General features: G+C 36.7%; 1 protein-coding gene across 1 annotated transcript; it reads left to right on the forward strand.

Moving 5' to 3' along the window:
- The first annotated feature begins 928 nt into the window (after positions 1-928).
- Positions 929-12189, forward strand: LOC129498146 (elongation factor 1-alpha 1-like). Its single transcript, XM_055307363.1, is given in 2 exon segments — positions 929-2376; positions 12081-12189. Coding segments are annotated over 2 exon segments (1557 nt in total).
- The last annotated feature ends 13000 nt before the right edge of the window (positions 12190-25189 follow it).

Below are 25189 nucleotides of genomic sequence, written 5' to 3' on the forward strand. Positions count from 1 at the left end.
ACATTCACAGAAGCTGAGTGAAGTGTATACAGGAGCTTGCTGTACTACCTTTGCAACTTCTCTATAAATCTAAAATTATTACAGAATGAAAATTTTTTCTAAAAAAGTGAACCATCAGTGCACATTGTATCATGGATAGATCTCAATATCATTTTTCAGAGTAAAAGAAGTCAAATAGAAATTTGTGGATATTGTATGATTACATTTATAAACTCAAGGAAGTACAAACTAATGTATAATGATAGAAAGGAACTCAGTAGTTGCCTGCAGTTGGGGAGGAGAGCAGAAAGTGGCAGAGGCAAGGGATTGCAAAGGGACAAGAAGAAACTGGGGAGTGATGGATATATTTATTATCCTGATTTGATGATGGTTTCATGAATGAGTGTAAATGCCAAATCTTACCAAATTCACATTTTATACAATGTGTGTTTTATTATGTCAGTTATATCTTAATAAAGCTGCTATAAAATAGTTTATTTAAATATTTTTTTGAAATTTAAAGGAAATTATAGACAAGATAATGAGAATAAAAGGCAGAACTAAAAAGAATAATACAAGAACTAAGAGAACAATATAAGTACTCTAGAAAAACACATTAGAAACAAAAGAAAAGCATCTGCATTTTGCTCAGGTCACAATTCCAGGGTCCTGGGATCGAGTTCTACATCCCTATGGGGAGCCTACTTCTTCCTCTGCCTATGTCTTTTCCTCTCCCTCTCTATCACAAATAAATAAATAAAACCTTAAAAAACAAAAAGGAAGAAAAGAAGAAAGAAAGGAAGAAAGAAAGAAAAAGAAAGAGAAAGAAAGAAAGAAAGAAAGAAAGAAAGAAAGAAAGAAAGAAAGAAAGAAAGAAAGAAGCTTTTTCACAATGGGTTTGCCGCCAGAACATAGGTGTCGTGAAAACCACCACTAAACCTAAACCAAAATGGGAAAGGAAAAGACTCACATCAACATCGTCATCATTGGACACGTAGATTTGGGCAAGTCTACCACTACTGGCCATCTGATCTACAAATGTGGTGGGATCGACAAAAGAACTATCAAAAAATTTGAGAGGGAGGCTGCCGAGATGGGAAAAGGCTCCTTCAAGTATGCCTGGGTCTTGGATAAACTGAAAGCTGAACATGAACATAGTATCACCATTGATATCTCCCTGTGGAAATTTGAGACCAGCAAGTAATATGTGACCATCATTGATGCCCCAGGACACAGAGACTTTATCAAAAACATGATTACAGGCACATCTCAGGCTGACTGTGCTGTCCTGATTGTTGCTGCCGGTGTTGGTGAATTTGAAGCAGGTATCTCCAAGAATGGGAAGACCCGTGAGCATGACCTTCTGGCTTACACACTGGGTGTAAAACAACTCATTGTTGGTGTTAACAAAATGGATTCCACTGAACGACCCTACAGCCAGAAGAGATACGAGGAAATCGTCAAGGATGTCAGCACCTACATTAAGAAAATTGGCTACAACCCCGACACAGTAGCATATGTGCCAATTTCTGGTTGGAATAGTGACAACATGCTGGAGCCAAGTGCTAACATGCCTTGGTTCAAGGGATGGAAAATCACCCGTAAAGATGGGAATGGCAATGGAACCACACTGCTTGAAGCCCTGGATTGCATTCTGCCACCAACTCATCCAACTGATAAGTCCTTGTGTCTGCCTCTCCAGGACGTCTACAAAATTGGTAGTATTGGTACTGTCCCAGTGGGTTGAGTGGAGACTGGTGTTCTTAAGCCTGGCATGGGGGTCACCTTTACTCCAGTCAATGTTACAACTGAAGTAAAGTCTGATGAAATGCACCATGAAGCTTTGAGTGAGGCTCCTCCTGGGGACAATGTGGGCTTCAATGTCAAGAACATATCTGTCAAAGATGTTTGTCATGGCAATGTGGCTGGTGACAGCAAAAATGACCCACCAATGGAAGCAGCAGGCTTCATGGCTCAAGTGATTATCCTGAACCATCCAGGCCAAATCAGTGCTGGATATGCACCTGTGCTGGATTGTCACACAGCTCACATTGCTTGCAAGTTTGCTGAGCTGAAGGAGAAGATAGATCATTGTTCGGGAAAAAAGCTGGAAGATGGTCCTAAGTTCTTAAAATCTGGGGATGCTGTCATTGTTGATATGGTTCCTGGCAAACCTATGTGTATTGAGAGCTTCTCTGATTATCCTCCTCTGGGCTGTTTTGCTGTTGGTGACATGAGACAGACGGTTGCCGTGGGTGTCATCAAAGCAGTAGACAAGAAGGCAGCTGGAGCTGGCAAAGTCACCAAGTCTGCCCCAAAGTTCAGAAAGCTAAATGATTATTATCCCCAATACCTGCCACCCGTCTTAATCACTGGTGGAAGAACGGTCTCAGAACTGTTTGTGTCAATTGGCCATTTAAGTTTAATAATAAAAGACTGGTTAATGATAACAACGCACTGTAAAACCTTCAGAAGGAAAGGAGAATGTTTTGTGGACCATTTGGGGTTTTGTGTGTGTGTGTGTGTGTGTGTGTGTGTGTGTGTGTGTGTGTGTGTGTGGCAGTTTTATTAGTTTTTATAATCAGTACTTTTTAATGGAAACAACTTGGCCAAAAATCTGTCACAGAATTTTGAGACCCATTAAAACAAAAGTTTATGGGATCCCTGGTTGGCTCAGAGGTTTAGCACCTGCCTTCAGCCAGAGCGTGATCCTGGAGACCAGGGATCGAGTCCCACATCAGGCTCCCTGCATGGAGCCTGCTTCTCCCTCTGCCTGTGTCTCTGCCTCTCTCTCTCTCTCTCTCTCTCTCTCTCTCTCTCTTTTAAAGATTTTAAAATCTTAAAAAAGCAAACAAACAAATGTTTAATGAAAGAAAAGAAAAGAAAAAAAAGAAAAGAAAGAAAAAAAAGAAAAAGAAAGAAAAGAAAAAAACAGGAGCTTCTATGTGAGTTTTCCTCCCCCTCTCCTTCCCAGAGTTTTTTTTTAATTTTTTATTTTTTATTTATTTATGATAGTCACACAGAGAGAGAGAGAGAGAGGCAGAGACACAGCCAGAGGGAGAAGCAAGCATGCACCAGGAGCCCGATGTGGGATTCGATCCTGGGTCTTCAGGATCGCCCCTGGGCCAAAGGCAGGCACCAAACCGCTGTGCCACCCAGGGATCCCTTCCCAGAGTTTTATTGAGATAAAATTGACAAATGGGAACTATATATAGTAAAAATGTACAACTTGGCATTATATACATTGTGAAAATATATAGTTGTGAAATATTCACCTCTGCTAACATGCCCCTCAACTCATACAGCTACCATTTTCTTTTCTTTCTTTTCTTTTCTCTCATTACAGTATTTCCATGTCCTTCTAATTGGTCTCCTGATAACCATTCTCCAGACTACCAATACAGCAACCTTCCCAAAACATAAGTCTGACTATGTTTCTATGCTAAGCACCTACAGTGAGTCACTGTTATCTCTGTGATCCAGTCCAAACTCTGGACAATGTTGTTTTGTGGCATGGCTTTCCCCAAATTACACTCTTGCTTCTGTCATCTACTCACTAACCCCAGCAGTCCTGAACAACCTAGTTCTACTGATAAACTCTATTAATTCCTGCCTTTTCCATATCTCTCAAGCTGATGCCCCTGCCTAGAACTGTTCCTGTGTTTCCTCTATGCCTGACTCCATTGATCAAAGTGCTACTGTCCCTTCTAAACATGGTAAGGGTTCCCTTCCCTGAAAAGCTTTCCTTATTTCCCAGAATTAGCAACTCCTTCTCCATTGCTATTTCAGGAAGCCATATATGATGGTGTTTGAAGTCAGAACTAGACTTGAATTGAGTTTAGATAAGAAAATTAACTTTGCTAAGTCTTTTTCTTAAATAAGAAAAAAAATATCTACTTAGGATTTATTTCTATGATAACTAAATGAGATGATATATACGAAGCACCTAGCACAATGCATAGTGCATTATGGGTCTCTAAGATATAGTAACTTTTGTATTAATTGATTGTGTGTATGCACACACACATTTACCTCTATTGTTGCATTCCATCTTGATCTTTTATTTTTCGCAACATATAATATTAGACAGTGAGTTCTCTTGTGTCAGTGTTTAATAAGTATTTGTGGCATGAATTGCTCTCATGTAACTAAAATGTGATTGGCATGTGGTGCCACAGTCCCTTTCTTGCATTATTTTTACATTGTTCTTTGTTCAGTGTTTGCAGCTGCTCCCTTCAGGGCCTTTTTCTATTTATGGTCTTGTCTCTTCAGCACTGATGTATTTGGATAAAGATGAAAGCATAAATGTGAATTTTTATTTTATACTGTGAAGTACTCTTCAGAATTTCTCATGAATGACTTTTTGAAGAATGTGATGATTTTTAGACCCAGGATGAAAGCCACTTCAGCTTCTCAAATGATTGACTTAGTCTTATTTTTTTTTTAATTGTATTTATTCAAGAGAGAAAAAACACAAGTGGGGGAGGGGTGGAGGGAGAAGCAGATGCCCTGCAGAGCAAGGAGCCCTACTCAGGACTCTGTCCTAGGACCCTGAGATCATGACCTGAGCCAAAGGCAGACATTTAACTGATTGAGCCACCAAGGTGCCCTTTTTTTAAGGACCATTTTTTATACCAATTATTTTAGAGTAAGCAAGACTATGGTTACCAAGGACCTGAATATGATGTTTAAGTCCTGACAGACAGCCATAATCAATCAACTGCCAAAAAAATCATGTGCAAAATTACCATGTGCAAAAATAAGTACTTACTATTCCATATTAGGAAATAGGTCCCAGAACTATTTATGAAATGTGAATATATGTGAAACAATTAGAGAACAATTAATATAGTTTGTGAATTACTGTCTTTACTAATTTCAAAGAAGGAAGAAATCAAGATGAACTTGAGTAGTTGTGGAAGCTGCATCAAAGACCCCAAACTGGCCCAATATTTGAACTGGCCCCAAACTGAGTCATGATGTTTATATAGCAGAAGAGGGAAGGGGGATATTGTCAACAGTGTGAATCAATGAATGGAAAGAAAACTGAGAGTGGCATGTACAGGGGGAAAAGCAGGAGGATTCGACTGAATTGGGGGTACATTCATTTGTAAGAGCATGGTGGCCTAGGTCTGAGAGTGAAGTTGATAGATAAGGTGGAAAAAAGGAATAGACAACCTTGAAAATTAGACAGAGGTATGTAAGTCTATGGAGTAAGTGACAAAGTTACTAAACCCTTAATAAAGCAAGATGAAGAGAGTGCCTTCAAAAGATACACCTCACTGTCAATGGATTAAACATATGGGAAACTTAATGCTCTTGGAAGAATAGGCTAAATCTGAAAGACACTTCAAAGGAATAGATAGAAGAGGGAAACAGAAAAGAGGAATTTGAGTTTTCTAGCCTGTGAAAAAAGATGTTTCTGTTGACAAAATGAATAATGAAGCTGGAGAGTTAGAATAATTTCTTTGTTTTTTGTTTGGCTGCTTGGTTGGTGTTTTCAGTTTGTTGTTGTTTTGAAACTGAATACAAATTTAGTTTCAGTCAAATAAATATTGGAATGATGATAGAATAATGAGTAGAAAAAAAAACAGAAAAGAATAGTAAGAAATACAACTAAGGAAAGGAGTAATGCTCTATCTGGAGATTCATATTTAGGAAGTTTGAGTGGATGGGTGAGAAGCTATAGGTTAACTCCATAAAAGTAAAAGAGAGATAAGAGAGCTGCTGTTCATTTTGAAATGGAATAATGGAAACATCAAGTTCTGTAAACTGACCCTGTTTGGTTCCTGTCTTCAGGCTACCATTAGTAGATAGTCCTACACAAAGGAGCATATTCTAAAAGTGACAACACGTATTTAAAGCAGACATGTGAGTGTCCAGAGTTGGATGGGAATGCATTTCTTAATTATTATCTCTTTAAAAATATTATGGGGGCACCTAGGTGGCTCAGTCAGTTAAGCATCTGACTCCTGGTTTCAGCTCAGTTCATGACCTCAGGGTCATGAGATCTAGCCCTGTGTCAGGCTCTGGCGCAGAGTGGAGTCTCCCTGAGATTCTTTCCCCTTCCTCTCCCTCCCCTCCTGCTCCTCCTCCCACTTATGAGCACTCTGTCTCTCAAATAAATAAGTTTTAAAATAAAAATATTATGGAATAGGTGAGCATTTACAACCCATGGAATTGCAATTTGTAAGAAAACATTCAAGATCTCACCAACAGAGTCCAAATCAAGTTTAATACTATCTTGATTCTAGAAAAGGACTTGAATTAGCAATATCCACACAAAAGTCTTAATCAATCTCAAAAAAAAATGTTAAATATATCCTACCACTTTAGCCTAAAATATTCTAAAGATAAAGGCTCATTTCCAAATGCTTTTTAGTATTGCAAAAGCTGAAGGCCAAAATCTGATAATCCTACAAAAGTGCCTTTGATGCTGCTAATAAAAAGCAAAAAAGATCATTTGTATACTACTACCAAGAGTCTTCAACAGATATGGCATTTGTTCTTTTAATAAAACAGGCTTAAAGCATACCTTTTGGATCCTTTTAATGTGTATGGACTTTAATGTCTGGGACAGGAAAACATCTCCACGGCAGAAAGGCAATTTACCATTTTAAACTCTTCACTAATATAATTGAGAAGAGCTTAGTTTTGAAAAGGGTCTTCATTATTCATGTGGTACCAACTTTTTACAATCAAAATAAAGGCCAACCATTTATTTTATTAAGAGTAAGACCTATAACTTCAGATCCATGGTCATTCTACAATAGCCAACTATCTCTGAATATCTGCTTCATTCCTTTCCTGATTTCTTCCCTTCAAGGCTGAGCAAGAATCCTAACTAGTCCATGTGGCTTTTCCTAAACACCTGTATACAGTACTTGTATCTCATTATCTCTCTCTTGTTTAACTTATACAACTTACCATTTAATTTTATTGTATTATCATTTAATATGTCATATATGTGTCTATACCTTACATATACACACATATATACATACATATATACACATATCTGTATATGTATATATGTATAATGGATATATATATAAACACATTCATATATATACTACATGTATGTATAAAGTATGTAGTATATATATTTGACTTTTATATGTATGAGATATATACACATATATAGTACCTTATATATATAAACCTATATAAAGAGAAAATTAGGGATCCCTGGGTGGCGCAGCGGTTTGGCGCCTGCCTTTGGCCCAGGGCGCGATCCTGGAGACCTGGGATCGAATCCCATATCGGGCTCCCGGTGCATGGAGCCTGCTTCTCACTCTGCCTGTGTCTCTGCCTCTCTCTCTCTCTCTCTCTCTGTGACTATCGTAAAATAAAAATTAAAAAAAAAAAAAAAAAAAGAGAAAATTACTGTTTATTAAGTGCCAGGCACTTGTGGGTGTGTGTGTGTATATATATATACATATATATAATATTATTCAGTCCTCTCCATAACCCTATAAATTGGTTATTAATATTATTAATATTATTTCTTTTTTTAAGATTTTGTTTATTTATTCATGAGAGACACAGAGAAACAGAGAGAGAGAGAGAGGCAGAGACACAGGCAGAGGGAGAAGCAGGCTCCATGCAGGAAGCCCAACGTGGGATTCAATCCCGGGACTCCAGGATCACGCCCTGGGCTGAAGGTGGCACTAAACCACTGAGCCACCCAGCTGCCCTATTAATATTATTTCCACTTACATTAGAGGTCACTGAAATTTAAAGAAGCTAATCAAGTTTCATGCAATGTCACAACTTGTATTGAGCATTGCTGTTGGTATTAGAAGTTCAGGCATAGGATGTTTTGGTCAGGCAGGAAGCATAAAATCATGTTAATTCACTTCTTGGACCTTTACCCAGACTAGAACAAAAAGTATGGAAAATGCAGCTACATTATCTTTTATGTTTCATAAAAGATAGCAAAAACGGTGTGTGTTATAGAAAATCAAAGGCCCACCGTTTTGTGGCAAAGGGTGAAACTTACAGTGGCCTACTCTTTTTCTGAACAGTGAACATGCTCTCACTGCAGCCAGGTAGAACAGGGCCTTCCTACTCACCAACTAGCTTCTGTCTTTAACATGTCAAAAGCTACCTGGTGTGTGGAAGTCAAGAATTAGCAAACTTTTGGTTTCACAGACCAATTAAATATGGTATTGTCCCCTTTTTTTCAAATGAAGATGATAGAAGTGGATGCCTGGGTGGTTCAGTGGTTGAGCAGCTGCCTTTGGCTCAGGTTGTGATCCTGGGGTCCTGGGAATGAGGCCGGCTTCAGGCTCCTCTTCTCCTTCTGCCTCTGTCTCTTATAAATACAAAAATAAAATCTTTAAAAAAATGTAATGATGACAGAAGAAAAAAACACTATATATTAGCCTAATTATTTCATAAAATAATAGACATTTTAATATCAGAGAAATGGAAAGGCACTCATCTCAGAAAAAGGGATTATATTTTAAACGGAGAGAATTTAAAATGATTTAAAAATTATTGCATTTTTTTCTATTCTCATGAAATTTTCATTTAGCCTTGCACTGAAAAAATATCTGTTGTGAATTAGCACAGACTTCAGGCACTTTTAGGGAAGCATTGATCTAAGCAATGTGGATTCAGATAGCAGTAGGACAAGAATAATGCTCCTCCACATTATCCGTTAATTTTATGTACTACCTCTTACAGAGGAGTGCTTGGGAACGTCCTAACTCACAATAGAATCTCTCCTTTAGTAGCCATTTCAGGCAGTCCATCAAGGGATCACATTTTTGTTTTATTAATTCAATCAACAAATGCATGTTCCAGCATTGTACTTTGGACCAAGGGCCCCTTTCATGTACATGTGCATTTCTGCCTATCCAGAAGACAGAGCCTGCCCAAAAAGCTCCTGGGAGCCACTTAAGGCCATTATCTAGTCAGTTTATGTTTCCAAAAACACATTCAGAATTTATAAGCATGACTGAAAAATCCTCACTAGAGGACCTCTACTTCTTATTTTTTATTTTTCAGATATAAAATGATGGACTGCAACTGGACTATCTCCAAGATCTGTTACAATTCTAAAATAATGTGATTCTATAAACACACAAGCACCAGAACTTGATATTTATGATCATGGTGAGATGCATCTCATAAGCACAGCAGTATAGCAGCCAAGTTTAAAAAGAATACCTTCATTAATTAATTTTTCAACCCCAGAATATATGACAGGGATCCCAGGCAAGACAAATTCAGGCAGAAAACTTAAAAGCATGAGAAATTGCCAAGATTAAAGACCATATAAATCGTGCAGTGGGGTTGTGGGTGGAGAATGCTCCAGATATTTTTCCCCTGCCCATTTCATTTTTCCCTCCACTTAGGGAATCTCATTTTTCTGTTTGCCTACCTTTGTTCATGGAGGTGGCCTATGGCCTCTAGCTGTGTTTGCTATCAGTGGCAAAGCTTAAAGCCTTCTCCAGTAAAAGGGCACACATAAAAACACCAGGTATTCATAAATAAGCTTCACAAACAGAATAAAGAGACCCATTCCTCATTTGGAAGACAGGGCATTGTCTTTTTGACAAGCTTTACTTTTGAGCCCAGAGGACACTATTACAGCACTTTTCCCTTCTTCCCAATAAAACCACTGAGACTGGAGTAGCAAACATTGTCTCGTAGTTGTGGTGCATTAGAGAAATGGAAGTTGTCCCTTGCCCCCTGACATGTGCTTTCCCCTTTTCTATAGCTTACAATAAAGCACAGAAATAAAAGCAGCTTCAAGATGAATTCTGTTTTCCTCTTCAGCCCTATATGATGGTTGTATTTCGGGAAAATAAGAACATTTCTTCCACTTTAATATAGGCCAAAGTCTAGTGAACTGGAAACACAGGGAGAAGATAGATGAAAGGGCATGTGTCAGGTAGACCGTTTGTGTATAACACATGTTATATTTGCCACTTAACTATATTTAGGGTAATAATTATGGTCCACTTCTGCTTTTCTGCCTCAGGAGCAATGGGAGAAAAAATGCTCAGCAATGTTTTTGAATAGAAGGAGAGTAAAAAGTGGATCATCTTTTAAAATATGTTGGATTTTTAAAAGAAAAGGAAAACTCTTGAATGCCCAGCTAAATATGGAAAAGAACACTTGTCTGATATCTGTTTATTCATTTATAGAAAAACCCACAGAAGTACTTGTGTATATTAAATGTCAAAATTCAGGTTAGCAAAGATACTTTTGTTACTCTTTAACCAAATGACTTACCCAAATAGACAAGAACCTAATAAAAAAAAAATTTTTTTTAAGTGCTAAACTTCAGAAAGATACTTCCTCTAGCACACAGAATATACTATTCCTAATGAATCTTATATTTGTTGAGGTTATGTTACCTCCGATTACTGCTGTGACCCTCTATTCTTGAGTCGTAGGCAGTATGGCAGGCACTTAAATGAAAAGTTTAGAAGGATATGTTGAAGTGTATTAAAAATTATGACCTGCAAAACATGACAACATCAAGGTACCATGAGTTTCTGGGGAGTTCTCTGCCATTTTTTTAAGCCTACCAGGATTAACTACTAGAAGTGTCAATACATAAAAAAGAAATCCAAGCTCTTTAAGTAGTCACGTTCAGCAGGAATGTCAGTACTAGAAGTTAGAATATTTCTTGAATTTCCTTTATTATGTCCAACTATCCAACCAGGTATTAAGACTTTAAAAAATCATCACCAAAAGTAAAAAATAATAATAATAAGTCAATTGATACATAACCAAATCTGTGGGTGTTATATTTAGAATCTAGTGATTTGGGACACCTGGGTGGCTCAGCAGTTGAGCATCTGCCTTGGGGCGTGATCCCGGGTCCAGGGGCGTGATCCCGGGTCCAGGGATGAAGTCCCATGTCGGGCTTCCTGAATGGAGCCTGCTTCCCCCTTTGCCTGTGTCTCTGCCTCTCTCTCTGTGTTTCTATAAATAAATAAATAAATAAATAAATAAATAAATAAATAAATAAAAAATAAAAAATCTAGTGATTTGAGTGCATAGGATAAGGATAAAGCATATCTTACAACTTAGATATTAACTTAAGAGCTACTAGTTTAGAACATAGTATCTTCTGACATAATAAAATTGCTAGTGATTGTGATTTAAGAAGTAAAATGGCTGCCATTCTGACAGGTAATGAATCCTGCAGTGCAGTTTTAAAGAACAATATAATTACATCAACATTGCCAAAGCAATGATGCATTGGGAAGCCTTATCATTTTCCATACATAGAAATAGTCTGAGCCTTTCTTATTTATAATCACCTTGGTTTGCTCAGATATATCCAAAGCCCATCAGTACTTACTGTCTTCCATTGCTTTCTGAACAAAACCATTATGAAGCAATTAATGAAATTTTCCTTCTCTTTTATCCACTTTCAGAACAAACTAAGATCAGTGCTCAATTTCTTCTTGCTTTATATGTCTTCAGGCCCCACCACACCCCGAGTACATTTAAATCACATTCCTCCTGAAATATATCTCTTCTGTCTATATCACAAGTAAAGTGAGATTCATGAACTTATAGGCAATTGCATATCATCTCAAATTTCGAACTATGGCTACTTTTTGAAATATGAGAAAATTGTCTAGAAGAATTTAATATGGTTTAGTCATGCTGAACTTGCACAGTCTGTACAGTTTTTAGTCCTTTCAATTTAACACCAGAGTAGCTACCAGCTCAATAACTCATAATGCATCACCTATGTTATGGGCATGCCTGTGGAAACCTCTGGAATATTAAAATCACCTGAATGGGATTTAAATAGTAGTGTCAGGGCCCATCTCAGAGCAAGTGAATTAGAATTTTTGGTGGGGATGGGGAGTAAGATTCAAAGCATTAGTACTTTTAGAAAGTTTTCCAGGTGATACACATGTGCTGTTGAGAGGGATGTTTGGTACAGCAATGGTTCTTACTGTCAAGAAGAAAAATAACAATGCATATTGCTATTGCATTGTTATTATTTGACTGGAAAATCATAGTGAATTAGAAGAATGCTTCCTCAATGTGAAGGCAAAGATCATTGTGTCATGAATTCTTCTAATGTATCTATGAAGAACTCTGTCCTCTATTTATAGGTATCCTTATTTAGAAGACAAACTTCTAAAGGTGGAAGTGCAAGAGGCAGCTTTTATCATGTCTGGTCATGAGCCTCCTTCCAGCCTTAAACAGGGCACCTTTCACTAGACTACATTTGCTAATGGACATCCAAAATCAATACTGTGGTAGATAGAATAATGTTCCCATTATGGAGGCCAAGAAAAATTAAGGCCATTCCACCTCAAGTTTAGCATTAGCACAGGTACAGCCATCTTAGGCCCCTGTGAATAAGAGCTGAACTTTACAAGAAAAACTGCAGAATGTCCTCAGCAGGGAATCCCATATCAGAAAGACAACAAAGCTCAGAATGCCCTCAGCAGAGAATCCCATATCAGATCCTAAGAAACTCTCCCACCCTTTCCCCCATATTGGAAAAAAAAAAAAAAAATTCCTCCACCCCTTCTGAAAATCCCCTAGACCAGCCCATAAAAACCCTGCTGTAACCCACTTCGGGGTCCAAGCCCCTGATCTGCTGTGTGGAGTATACTTGGACCCAAGCTCGAGCTTGTAAATAAATCCTCATGTACTTGCATCGGTGTAGGCTCCTTGGTGGTTTCTCGGATTCACAATATTGGGCACAACACCCATCAACGATGTCCATGTTGTATCCCCCAAACCTGTGGATAGTTACCTAACATGGCAAAGGAAGTTTGAAGATGTGATTAAGGATCTTGAAATGGGGAGATTACCTTGGATTATCTAGGCAACCCCAATGTAATCACAGTGTCCCTTATAAGTGGTAGAAGGACCAGAATCAGAGATTTGAAGATGCTACCCAGCTGGCTTTGAAGATGGAAGAAGAGGCCACAGCCAAGGAATACAGGCAGCATTTAGAATCTGAAAGGGGCAAAGAAACAAATTCTTTTCTTGAACTTCTCTAAGAAATATAGCACTGCCAACACTTGATTTTAGGACTTCTAACCCTTAGAGGTATAAGGTAACAAACTTCTGGGTTTTTTTTAGTTTTTCTTCCCTCTCTCTTTGAGCAGGTTAAAAAAGTAGTTAAAAGTAGTTAACCCTAATGTGGGGCTTGAACTCATGATCCTGAGATCAAGAGTCTAATGCTCTATTGACTGAGCCAGCCAGGCACCCCAACAAACTGGTATTGTTTTTAAGTCACTAAGTTTTTGGTAATTTATTATAACAATAATAGGAACTTTAGACATGTTGAATTATTTCTAACATTGCCTGCTCTGAGAATCCCTTCTACTTTTCTAAGTCTAGCATTCATTCATTTACTTATTTATTCAGAAACTGAATTAGGCTTTGAGCATACACATATGAAAACATGGCCCTTGCTCTCAAGGAGTTCACAGGTAAGTGTGAGTATAGAAACCACCACAAAACAATTTAGTAAAGGACATGAAAGAGGTTTATACAGTGCTATGGAGTGTCTCATCCAGGCCAGTGAAGTTGTAAATGTTTGCTTAGGGAGATGATATGTGATCTGTTTCCTGAAGCATGAGCAGTTGAAACATTAAGGAGAAGTGAATGAGGTGGAAAAGCTGGAATGCTATAGGTAAAAAGTAGAAGGTATAAGTAAAGAAGTAATTATGTATAGGGAAAGAGTATAAGTAATTAATATATAAGGTTGTGTAGTATAGGGAAAGGATATAACTACATAGTATGTATGGCTAGAGCCCAGAATGTTGAAATATGGGACATTCTAGCTGCACACCCACTCAACATGCCATATTTTAGCTACATCTCATGGGCATTTAGCACATGCATTTTATTTAAAGAATGAGTCATCTCCATATAAAAGGTACTCCAGGAACACCCTGATTTAGTCATCTGCTACCTTGATTCTCATGCAAATTAGGCTTCCTATAGCTTCCTGATTTCCAAGGTTCTCAGATGCCTTCAGGTAGAGCCACCTCTAAATTAGACCCAAACTGAGAAGGCCAAACACCCTGTTCCATTGTATATGTACCCAGACTGGTCTCATCTGCTATCCGAATGATATAGAGTGAATACATTTTGATGGGTTACCTGAGTGGCTCAGTCAGTTAAGCATTAGACTCTTGATTTATCCTGGTCTCAGGATACTGGGATGGAGTCCCTCCCGTCAGGCTCCCCACTCAGCAGGGAGTCTGCTTCAGGATTCTTCCTCTCCCTCTGCTCCTCCCTCCACTCACCTGCATACCCAATCTCTCTCTCTCTCTCTCTCTCTCTCTAAAAATAAAATAAATAAATCTTTAAAAGTTAAAAAAAAAGAGTGAATGCTTTTTGAATCATACAGGCCAGCGTATAAATACTGCCCCACTCCCACTTCATTCTTGTCAGAGAAATAGTAAGGGGAGTGATAATGGGGACAGAATTCTGCAACAATAGTCAATTCAGCATCTCTGATCAGAAGAGAAACAGGATTCAGATTGCAGTGTGTGCATGTGTATTCTTGCTTCCACCTCTTCTAAGCATGTAAAACTCTCACAGAAATGTGTTTCTCAGATTGTCTCCCATTTCCTCTGTCCTCCACCTTACCTGTCTCCTGCCACTAGACCTTGGTTAGAATCTGCCATCAAACCTGCTGCTGGTATAGGAGTTAAAAGTGGTCCATACTTGATGATATCAGTCTCAGCCTGAACCCTGAGGATAGTTATTCATTTAACCAACAATTATCAGCATCTCTCATCTTACTTTCCTTTATTACCATTACTTTAACTTTTCATACATGTCTCTCATGAGGGATATTTGAAAGGAAAACAAGTGTCTTACACTTTCATCTACCCACATTCAGTAATTAAGATACATTTAGTAAGTCCTCATTAAAAATTTGTTCATGTGACAAACCCAGAGTCCTCCAACAATTGAAGTTTAGATGGATCTTGATTGAGGCATAGAAAGAAATTTCATATGCCTTCTAGCAGATTAAGATTTGAGTCAGTTGAGTTTATGCTTTACCCTTTAAAAACTTGTCTTTGTAGCATTTGGATTTCTTAGACAAAAACTCACTTCATACCTGATTCCTTTGTAGCAAAGATTCCCATTAACAGCTTTATTCTGAAGTACTGAAACATAGATTTGCCTGTCATACATGAATCCAATTTTCCTAATGCTGAGATGTTATGATCCAGCAAAAAAATCTTCCCACCACATGGCTACTATCCTGATATAGCCAAAAATTCCTAAGAGGGAATATATGAAACAATCAAGCCACTTTCAATGGGGCTTATAATTTTCTTATTTCCTCCCTCTTGCTCATGATGGCACTTAAGAGCCTAGGGGAATTAGAAAGTAGATGTAACTAGCAACTGCTATGACTGATTCCAATTATTAACTCAGGATTTTAGGTCTCCACAATACTTTAGAAATCATTTTGTCCCACTCATTCATTTTACAGATGATGAAACTAAGACCCAGACCTGTTAGCTGACTTGTCCAAGTACCCACCACATCTTGGAGTCATAGAGCCAGGGTTTGATGTGGGTCTCCTGACCTCTCTCCAGAAATTTTCAGTTCATCAAAACTATATATTTAAGGGATGTTTTATGATCCTGCTATGAAACTGATAAGTTGACTATGGGCTGGTTCTTTTTAATCATAACCCAAGTGTTCTAATTACCTACTTACTGCTGTGTAAGACACTACTCCAAAACTTAGGAGTTTAATTCTTTACAACCATGGTCCTATAGGTTCATATGCTCAGCTTGGGGTCCCTCTTGAAGTGGCAGCAATAAGGGACCTCAATCTGGGGTCCAATCTGGAGGCTTCTTCACTCACATCTGGTACCTTGGCCATAGCGAGTCTGGTCAAGCATCTGCTTCTCTTCCTGTGGCTACCTTAGGCTTCCCCACAGTATGGAGTCTTAGTGTTGTTCTTTTTACATGGAAATCATTTTCCACTGGAACAAATGTTCTACAAGATCAAGGCAAAAGCTGCAAGTTATTTTCTAATCTCAGAAGTCCCGAATACTACTTTTCATGCATTTTCTCTTGTATTCTATTGGTCAGACAATAGATTTAGCCCAGATTCAATGTTTCAATGGGAAGAATAGCAAAGAATTTGGGGCTTTGTTTCAACTACTTATTTTTACATATATTTTACATAATGAATGCCTTATTTTACCTAAAATTTTTAAGTCCCTGGAATGGCACTATGTAGTCTCTATTCAGGGAAAATTATTTTCTATATATAGGGAATATTTCCTAATCCCAAATTGTCCAAGGACAATCTGAATGATTGTCCCCACCTCTGCTAACTTGTTTACCTTGATTTCTACAGATAAGTTTCCCTCTGCTTAGACAAAGTTTATCTAAGTTTTTAAAATGGATCCCTCTCCTCTCTCTTAATTTCAACTATAGGCCCATTAGCTAACTGGACATTTGATATAAAATATATGATATTTTCTCTTTGATCAATTGAAAACGGGCTTCTCCAATCAATGGTCTGCATTGAAAGCTAACACATTACAGTATAGTGTTTCTTCCATTAAAGTATGTTATATTCTTAACAAATCATGGTAAATCTAGAACAAACACAAAAAGCTAAGTTGACACATTTTTTTTTCTGTGAAGTATAAATATCTAGAGGTAAAAGACAAAAATATAAATGGTTTTCTATGATTGATAAGAATATGTGTCTTCTATTTTTTACTCATCTTTTTTACCTACCAAGACCATAAAGATTTCTGTAATAAAATCATTTAAATAATTAAAAATAAGGGTTATAGATATATTTTCAGAAATAAAGAAATTTCTGGAAGAAATTTTCAGGCAGATTTCCTCCCTGCTGTAGGCCATACCATAGAATCAGTCATGTATGAGGATTCTTCACTGATTGTTTTAGAACGCAACATGTCCAAACCTGAATTCATTAGATGCCTCTGACACCTCTTCCTCCTCTCCATTTCTTTTTCTTCTTCCTCTCCTGCATTCGAAGGCCAGTGAACTATATACCACTGGCCACTCATTTTCCTAAGGAAGATACTGAATTTTCTGAATCCTCTCCACCCTCCTGTCTTTCACTCCTAGCCCCCCAATAGTGGATTTTATCTGCAAAACAACTTTCAAATCTATCCATTTCTTTCCATTTCTAATGTCTCCAAGCCACTTCAAGACAGGATCTTCTGTAGTATTTATTTCTGTCATTGTCTCCCCATATCCTTCAAACTTGCCCCATTTCCATTCCAAGCGTAGTCCCATTGGTTTTTGTAAGATGGAAACCAGGACACATCCCACCCCTGCTTAAAATCATTAAAGGCTCCTCGTAGACTTTAGGATAAGTTCCTAATTCCTCAGGTGGTTTGCAAGGCTCTTCCTTATCTTCTAGCTCATCTCTGGCATCTCTTCCATCCTCTTTAGATCCAGTCATGATGAAGAATTTTCAGGAAGTTTGCTCTTATTTCTAGGTCTCTACTTATGAAATCTTACCTTCTTTTTCTTTTTCTAAGGGATACTGTTATTCACCCTTCAAGCCCCATTTTATTAATAGTCATAATAAAAGTAATAATGATGGTTATTATCATTTACTGCACTTCTATATGCCTGGAACTGTACACATAATTTTGTTTGTTTGTTTGCACAGTAGATCCATTTAAGGATGAAGATACTGAAGCTAAATAATGTAAAATAAGTTATTTATCACAAATTTCTGGCCTCTTAGCCATCATCTTTCTGGCCTACCAGGACCTGGGTTAGGGCTCTGATCTTACACCCCACTTGATCTGCATGTCCCCTAGTTGTGATATTTCTCAAGCTACTGTTTCCTTTTTCCTATTTGCTGTTTTTCTGTTGCCCTTGTTAAAATTTACCTCCATTCAAGATGTAAATCTCATTCCATATTGTATTCCTTTTACTAGCACCTATCACAATTGCTAGCATAGAAGGCATTCAGAAAATACACATTTATTGTCTTGATAAAATAATAAATGTTCTTTTCTCTGAAGTTTGTTCAGATTCTCAAAAGGTAGAACTATCAGATTTTATTATTTATTAACCTTCATCCATCCCCCTTGACCCCCCCCACAAGATGTCAAAGCTTTGTGAAATGAAAAAAAGCTTCTTTTCACAGAAATGATGGAAACGCCCTGCTCTCTACTACATTCCTATATTCAGAAAGATTAAAAATTGAATTTAATCCAGTAAAATCACAACTGCAAAAAAAAAACCACATTAAAACTAAAGCTACTATTTTGAAATTTGTTTAAATTACAAAGTAGCCAAATTCTGTATAGGCTATGCAGATAAAACAAAAACTCATTCTTTCCTCTGTGTCACTAGCTTTTGCATTATTTAGTGAAAAAGAATCTTCTCACCAACTTGAGCCAAGTGACTTGCACTCATTGAGCAAAATCAAAAAAGGTGGGAGTGATACTTCATCCATAATTTTAGCATATATTATAAGAAGAAGAGACCTGCACAATCTGATCATGTAAAGAAGACCAGAGTTCTGGTTAGAGCATTATAAACTCTTCCCTGTTTAATTATACAAACTCAAGCCATTTAACCTCTTGGTGTTTGGGTTTTTTTTTTTTTTTAATACATATATAGAATGTGATACATTATCCTATTTGCCTCTGATGGTGTTAAAATTATAAAAATACAAGTTGGAAATGTTTTTTAAGTTGTATAACAATGATAAGGAGTTGTAAATTTTATTTTAGTGCCAATACTTTGATTCAAGTATTAGTTTACTTAGGTAGATTAAAAAAGAATGTACCACATTTCATATTAGCAAGGGTCTAGTACTCATTTAGTGATTCAAATTTAAATGTAAGTACTCACAAAATAAATTCTTTAAGGTGAATTTTACATTTAGCATATGAATTTTTCTAAAGTATCCTTTTTTGTTACTAACAAAAGCAAACCAAACAAAGCAAAAAGAATCATTTCCATCTTGCCAAAATGCAGCTATCACCTAGGTCAATTTTTATATTATTTAAGTACAATTTTCAAAATAGTAAGTCATGATTCTCCCACAAATATAAAATGAGCCTGTGTCAAAGATTTTATATAACTCATTAATTTGTCAAGAAGTCATTAAGATATTAAGAACCAGTTTAAAGAGATTTTGAAGAATGGACATGTATGTATATAGTCAATTACAAATGGTGAAACACATTTGCTAGTAAATACAAAGCAATTTAGTAGCCTATAAAGTAATAAAATGTAAAGCTTGTAGTCATCTCTTTCTACAGAATATAAATCACCCTGGACGAGAATAATTTGCATTATTCTCAGTTTCCTCCAATTTAGGATTTTACCTCTGCAGAGTCATAAATCACTCTACTGGCTGGAAAGAATCAGAGGTGTGCATTCCTCCATGTGCATAGGGAAATCAGATAATTCTCCAGAGATTACTAGATAACTCTCTTTTGCCCATTTCCAAGTCTGAAAAATTTTCCTGAAAATACCTATGGAAATAAAATATAGAAAGGTGTGGCTGGTAGAAGCCCTTTTCTCCTTAACATACTTTTGTTCTTAAATACTCACAAGCTTAAATCTAAGTGATTACCAAGTTAGAATCTTTAGCTGCTTCAGGATACACCACCCACCAAATTTCTAGAACTAGAAAATGGTAGTGAACTAATTATCACGTAAATCCCTGTAATGATTGCAACTTTAAGATAACCTGTAACTGGACCTTGCAGAGAAATAGCTCCTAATATCAAGCATTTTAACACAGGACATCTAAAATATCACATCTAAAATAAAGGTTTTGCTATTGCTGTTGTTTGTTTTGTTTTCTATTTTTTATATGTCCTGTGTTGTAATGTAATTTGGGTTTGGTTTTATATCTGCCTGCCTTTCCTTAGATCTCCCCTGCCATGTAATCTTTGGTTACATTTAAACAACATCAATAATTTCAATTCCATCTGTGTCACCTCAAACAGCACAATTAATTGATTTGGCTTTCACTCCTGCTGGAAAGTAAGCTCCATGCAACAGGAGCATTCTCTTATTCATCAATGCTATACCCACAGTATGCCCACAAAGGTCTAAGGGCTCAATAAACATTTGTTAAATGACTATGTTGGCTTAACTTCAATCTGGAATCTTATAAAAAGCAGGAATACAAATTGGACTTTAATTATTCTACTTTTATTTAATAAATATTATTCAGTATTTTTCACCTAGCATTTTCATCATCATGTGTACATACAACTCATAAGTGAACACACATAAAGTTAGGCCTATTAGATTAGATAACTTCCATTCTACACTTTTCCATTGAGCAGAAGATCAGCCTTGATGCTCAGCAATTGAAATATCATAATTTTTTCAATTATCCTTCTCTGTTTTTAATAGATTGATAGCAATCATTTGCTTATTGTATAATTTTCTAAAAATGCCAAAATATAAATGCATTACTGAAAAGCCGTGAAATGTTAATCTATCTTATTAATGTCCTAAGTTTTTCCTTTTTTCAGAACTTAGCCAAAAAAGAAAGAAAATAAAGACTTTTTGCTTTTTATTACAGTTAAAAAATGCCCTGGAATTGGGGCAAAGTTAGATCAATACTTTAAAATGTTACATGGAGTATATTATGAATTTTAAACGTTTAATGGCTATGCTTAGATAACCTAATTTATCGAAACAAATAACCTATGAAGACTGAATCATGAAGAAATAGAAAAATCTGAATAGACCAATAAAGTAAGGAAATGGAATCAATCAAAAACCTCCCAACAAAGAGAAGCCCAAGATAGATGGCTTGGCCATGCTTAATATGGGATTCTTTGTCAAATTTTCTGTTTGTTCTAAAATGATATAGGTAAATTCTCTATTAGAGCTCCCTGGGCTATAATACTCAAGGAGTATTATATTACATAGTTCTGGGAAGTGGGCTTAGGGAATGAGGAAAAGAAAAGGCTCCTCTGAAGTCATATGAATGTTTTATTGATGGAACTTGGCTTTTTCCTCTCTAGGATAGAGTGGAATGTCCAGGATACTCTTGGAGTTCAAATCTTCTCCCTAAATAACTATAGAGTATTTCATGAGAGGGCTTCAGCTGTGATTGCTTCATCTACATCTCCCCACCAGCCACTTCTGATCTCCCTCATCTGAAATGGGGAAACAGTGCAGAAACCATAACAATGACTCTTCTGCAATTATCAGACTATGGAAGAACATTTTTGGAATGCTGCCAACTCACCTGCAATGCTTCTAGCACATGGTAGTGGAAGTGGGTTTAGGAATCTCCTCTGAATCCTTGGATTCTATCCTCCCTATCACCTCTTGAGGTTTAAGGCATGTGGCTGAGACTTCCTCTGTTTCATCACTGCAGGGGAATTTTCTAATCATTTTCACTATTTTCTGATGTTTTTCACCTTGTTATATGTTAGTAGTGTGTGTGTGTGTAGGTGTCTGGGGGTGGGGTAGGGTGTGTATTTGAAGAAAAGAGCATTAAACACCAATATTTCCATGAAGGTTAATAAAAGAAAATCCTTTGTCTATTTCCTATCCCACCTAAAGGAACTGTCAGAATGTTCATACACATAATCCTCTTTTCTTCAAATGATTATACATTTTGAGAATGATCTGGAGAAAATAGAAGGAAAATAAATATAACAATATAATCATGGAAGGAAGGAAATTTTCCCTTGACATGAGCTTAGTTTTCGGCATAGGGAGGGAAAGAGGGCATTCCTTTTGAATGTGTTGCTTGAGGCAAGCACTTCACAAGTAGGAAAACTCACTAAATATTTGCTTATTGATTAAAACTCAAAATTTAAATTCCTGCCACTCTATAGAGCCTAAAACACAAAATATCCTAATTTTCAAGTCACTGAAAAATATTTACATTGCAAATAGCCGTGTATTCACATGGTACAGGAGCTATTCTATCCAATTATTACTATTGGAATTTTTCTGTGGCCCTGGGCATGATTGCCACTTCCTATTCATCATAGCAACTAAATAATAAACCTGTGTCTTGCATTTTATCAGAGAAGTGCTAGCTATGTTCAGGAGTGAGAGACAAAGAGAAGATTGGTGATGGTGGTTATTAATAATAATTAATTATTTATACAGTGCTGACAGAGGTCTCATTGATGCAGAAACCACAGAGTCAGAGAAGACTCTTCTCTGCCTGGAGGACTGAATTCTAAGAGAGAAGCAATTCAGATGTGAAATAAGCCTTGTTAAATCAAGGTTGTAGCTTATAATTTCAAAACTTCTTTGGCCTAAGTTTTATTCTAAAGAGTTATGGAGAGTATATTCTATAATAACAAATGGCCTCCCAATATTATACAAGTTTAGATATAATATAGTATATACTCTTTTTTCCTTTTACCTCAATTTTGTTAAAATTTAAACTTAAAATCTAAATAACTATAATAAATCATATAGCTGTTTTGACTAGAATGTTAAAGATGCACTTTGATTATAATTTTTCTTTCTTCATTTTTATCTTTAATGAGGGAGGGTTTCATTAAACACAGTTAATAAGACCAAGATAAATGCTAGACCCAAGTGAGCTGGAAATAGTATTTCAACATGTTTTTCACTAGTGATATTTATCCCAATGTGATGGATAACCAGAAATTTAGAAGCTAGGACCTCCCAGGGCCTTTGGGGACAATAGTACTCTCCAAAGAAGATTCAGAGACCTGGGCACTTGGTTTTCTTGGAAATACTCTTAGGTCTAAATTATTGCCCAGTTTTGTTACTCCTGAATAAACAATTCTTATAGCCATCTTAGGACTTGGGGATTTGCAGTAGGATATAGGCAATAGAAAAGCAGGCAGCCATCAATCACAAACCTGATTCATTCTCCCAGAGTAGATTGGAAATGTTCAGAGAAGACTTTAAATAATACCGTCCAATTAAAGAAGCTCTCGTCTCTCTCTCTGAAACTAAGACCCTATTCTATGGTTGGCCTTTTCAGGCTTCTTGGTCCAAATACATTTTTTATTTTTTCCTGATTTTTATTATTGTGGTAAAATATATGTAACAAATTTTATCATCTTAACTATTTTTGAGTATACAGTTTTGTGGTATTAAATGCATGCATAATGTACAAACATCCTCACCATCTATTTCCAGAACTCTTTTCATCTTGTAAACTGTAACTCTGTACCCATTAAACACTAACTCCTCATTCCTCCCTCTCCTCAGCCCCTGGCAATCACTATTCTATTTTCTGTGCCTATGATTTTGACTATTCTGAGTATCTCATATAAATGGATCTTATATTATTAGTTCTTTTGTGACTGGCTTATCTCACCTAGCCTAACTTCCTCAACCTGCATCTGTGTTGTAGCAAATGTCAGTTTCCTTTGTTTTTTAGACAATAATATTCCTTTGTATGTATATACTACCTTTCGCTTGTCCATCATCCATCAATGAACACTTGGGCAGCCTGGGTGGCTCAGCAGTTTAGCCGTCTTCAGCCCAGGGTGTGATCCTGGAGTCCAGGGATCAAGTCCCACATCAGGCTCCCTGCATGGAACCTGTTTCTCTCTCTCTCTCTCTCATGAATAAATAAATAAAATAAAATAAAAAAATGAACACTTGAGGTGTTTGCATGTTTTAGCTACCGTGAATAATGTTGCTATGAACATGGGTGTGCAAATATGTCTTCAAAATCTTTTTAGTTCTTTTGGATATATACTCAGAAATGAATTTGTTGGATAATATGGCAGTTCTGTTTTTAAATTTTTGAGGAACTGTTGGGCAGTTTTCCACAGCAACTGTACCATTTTACATTCCAACGAACAGTGCACAAGTAACCTTTTCTCCATGTCCTTCCCAGTGCTTGTTATTTTTCATCTTTTATCTTTTATGGTTAGAGAGATTTTTTGTCTTCTTTAAGAAGGTATCCTGCCTATACCTACTTTATAGTCAACTTCTTTTTCCCCAAAAACTTTTATTTATTTACTTGCTTATTTTCATTTCAAGGGTAGAATTTAGTGACTCATCACTTCCATACAGCACCCAGTGCTCATCACAAGTGCTCTCCTTAATCCCTATCACCCATTTAACCCATCCTCCATCCCAAAACTTTCAAGTCTTGCTATTGACACTTAAGTCTTTAAAGTATTTTGTGTTTCAACCTTGAATGATCTGAAATAAGAATCCAAATTCTCCACACAGATAACCAAGTTTTCCAGCTATGTTTACTGAAATATCCTTCCTTCCCCCACTCATTTGCCATGCTATTCCTGTGGTATATCAGATATATATATATATATATATATATATATATATATATATATACACACACACACACACACACACATATATATATATGATTCTGTTAAAAACTGGTCAACTTTTTGACCCCTTCACTGGTTTTATACTATCTTAATTACTATAGCTTTATAATAAATCTTTATATACGTCATGAAAGTCCTTCTTCTTCCCCTTCTATTAGAAGTCAGACACAGAATGATGATCTGTCAAACAATCACTTCCCTGAGGGCTGGGCACAGTGCTAATGAAACCAGGGTTGTGTTATCAGATCTATAAAGAGACAAAGTCTTCTAGGATCACAATCTCTACATCCAGACACTTGTCTTCCTAATGGCTGTCAGCTCTCATATGAGGTGAAGAGAGGGGTGACTTAACTAAAACCTATTTTCATTATTAAAGTATTCTATGGCACTGTCAGCAGTGATGTCTCTGGGCTGATTATTAGCACATTATCACAGCACAACGTGATGTTTTGAGCAGTTATTGTACTGAGTGTGGGACATGGCCTGGCAGAAAATAGTCTGATGTTCCCCCAGGCACAACTGCTTAGCTAAAGTCTCTAAGAAAATTTGATTGACTGTCAGTGTGTGAAGAATCAATATAAGGTGAGTAGTTTTTAAGAAAGTAAATATAAGTTTTTTTCTCCCTTAGAGTTTATAAATGTATTTTGGAACCCTAAAAAGAAAAAGAAGAGTGAAATGTTCATTTTCCCCGAGTATGATTTCTTTCGAGCATTGAGCCTGCAGACCTGTAACAATTTACAACTGAACTAACATCTTTAATGTGTGAACTCGAGGCATTTGAAGACACAACACATGCCCCAGATAAACGCCCTCAGAGACAAGCATGTCATTTGGAAGACTTTCCCCGTGAATAACATTATTGACACATGCCCTGACAAAGTATGTCAGATGTTTTCATTTTCAAGTAAAAGACAAAACCATCTGGCA

The sequence above is a fragment of the Nyctereutes procyonoides genome, unplaced genomic scaffold (assembly GCF_905146905.1).
Source record: "Nyctereutes procyonoides isolate TBG_1078 unplaced genomic scaffold, NYPRO_anot_genome, whole genome shotgun sequence".
Lineage (NCBI taxonomy): Eukaryota > Metazoa > Chordata > Mammalia > Carnivora > Canidae > Nyctereutes > Nyctereutes procyonoides.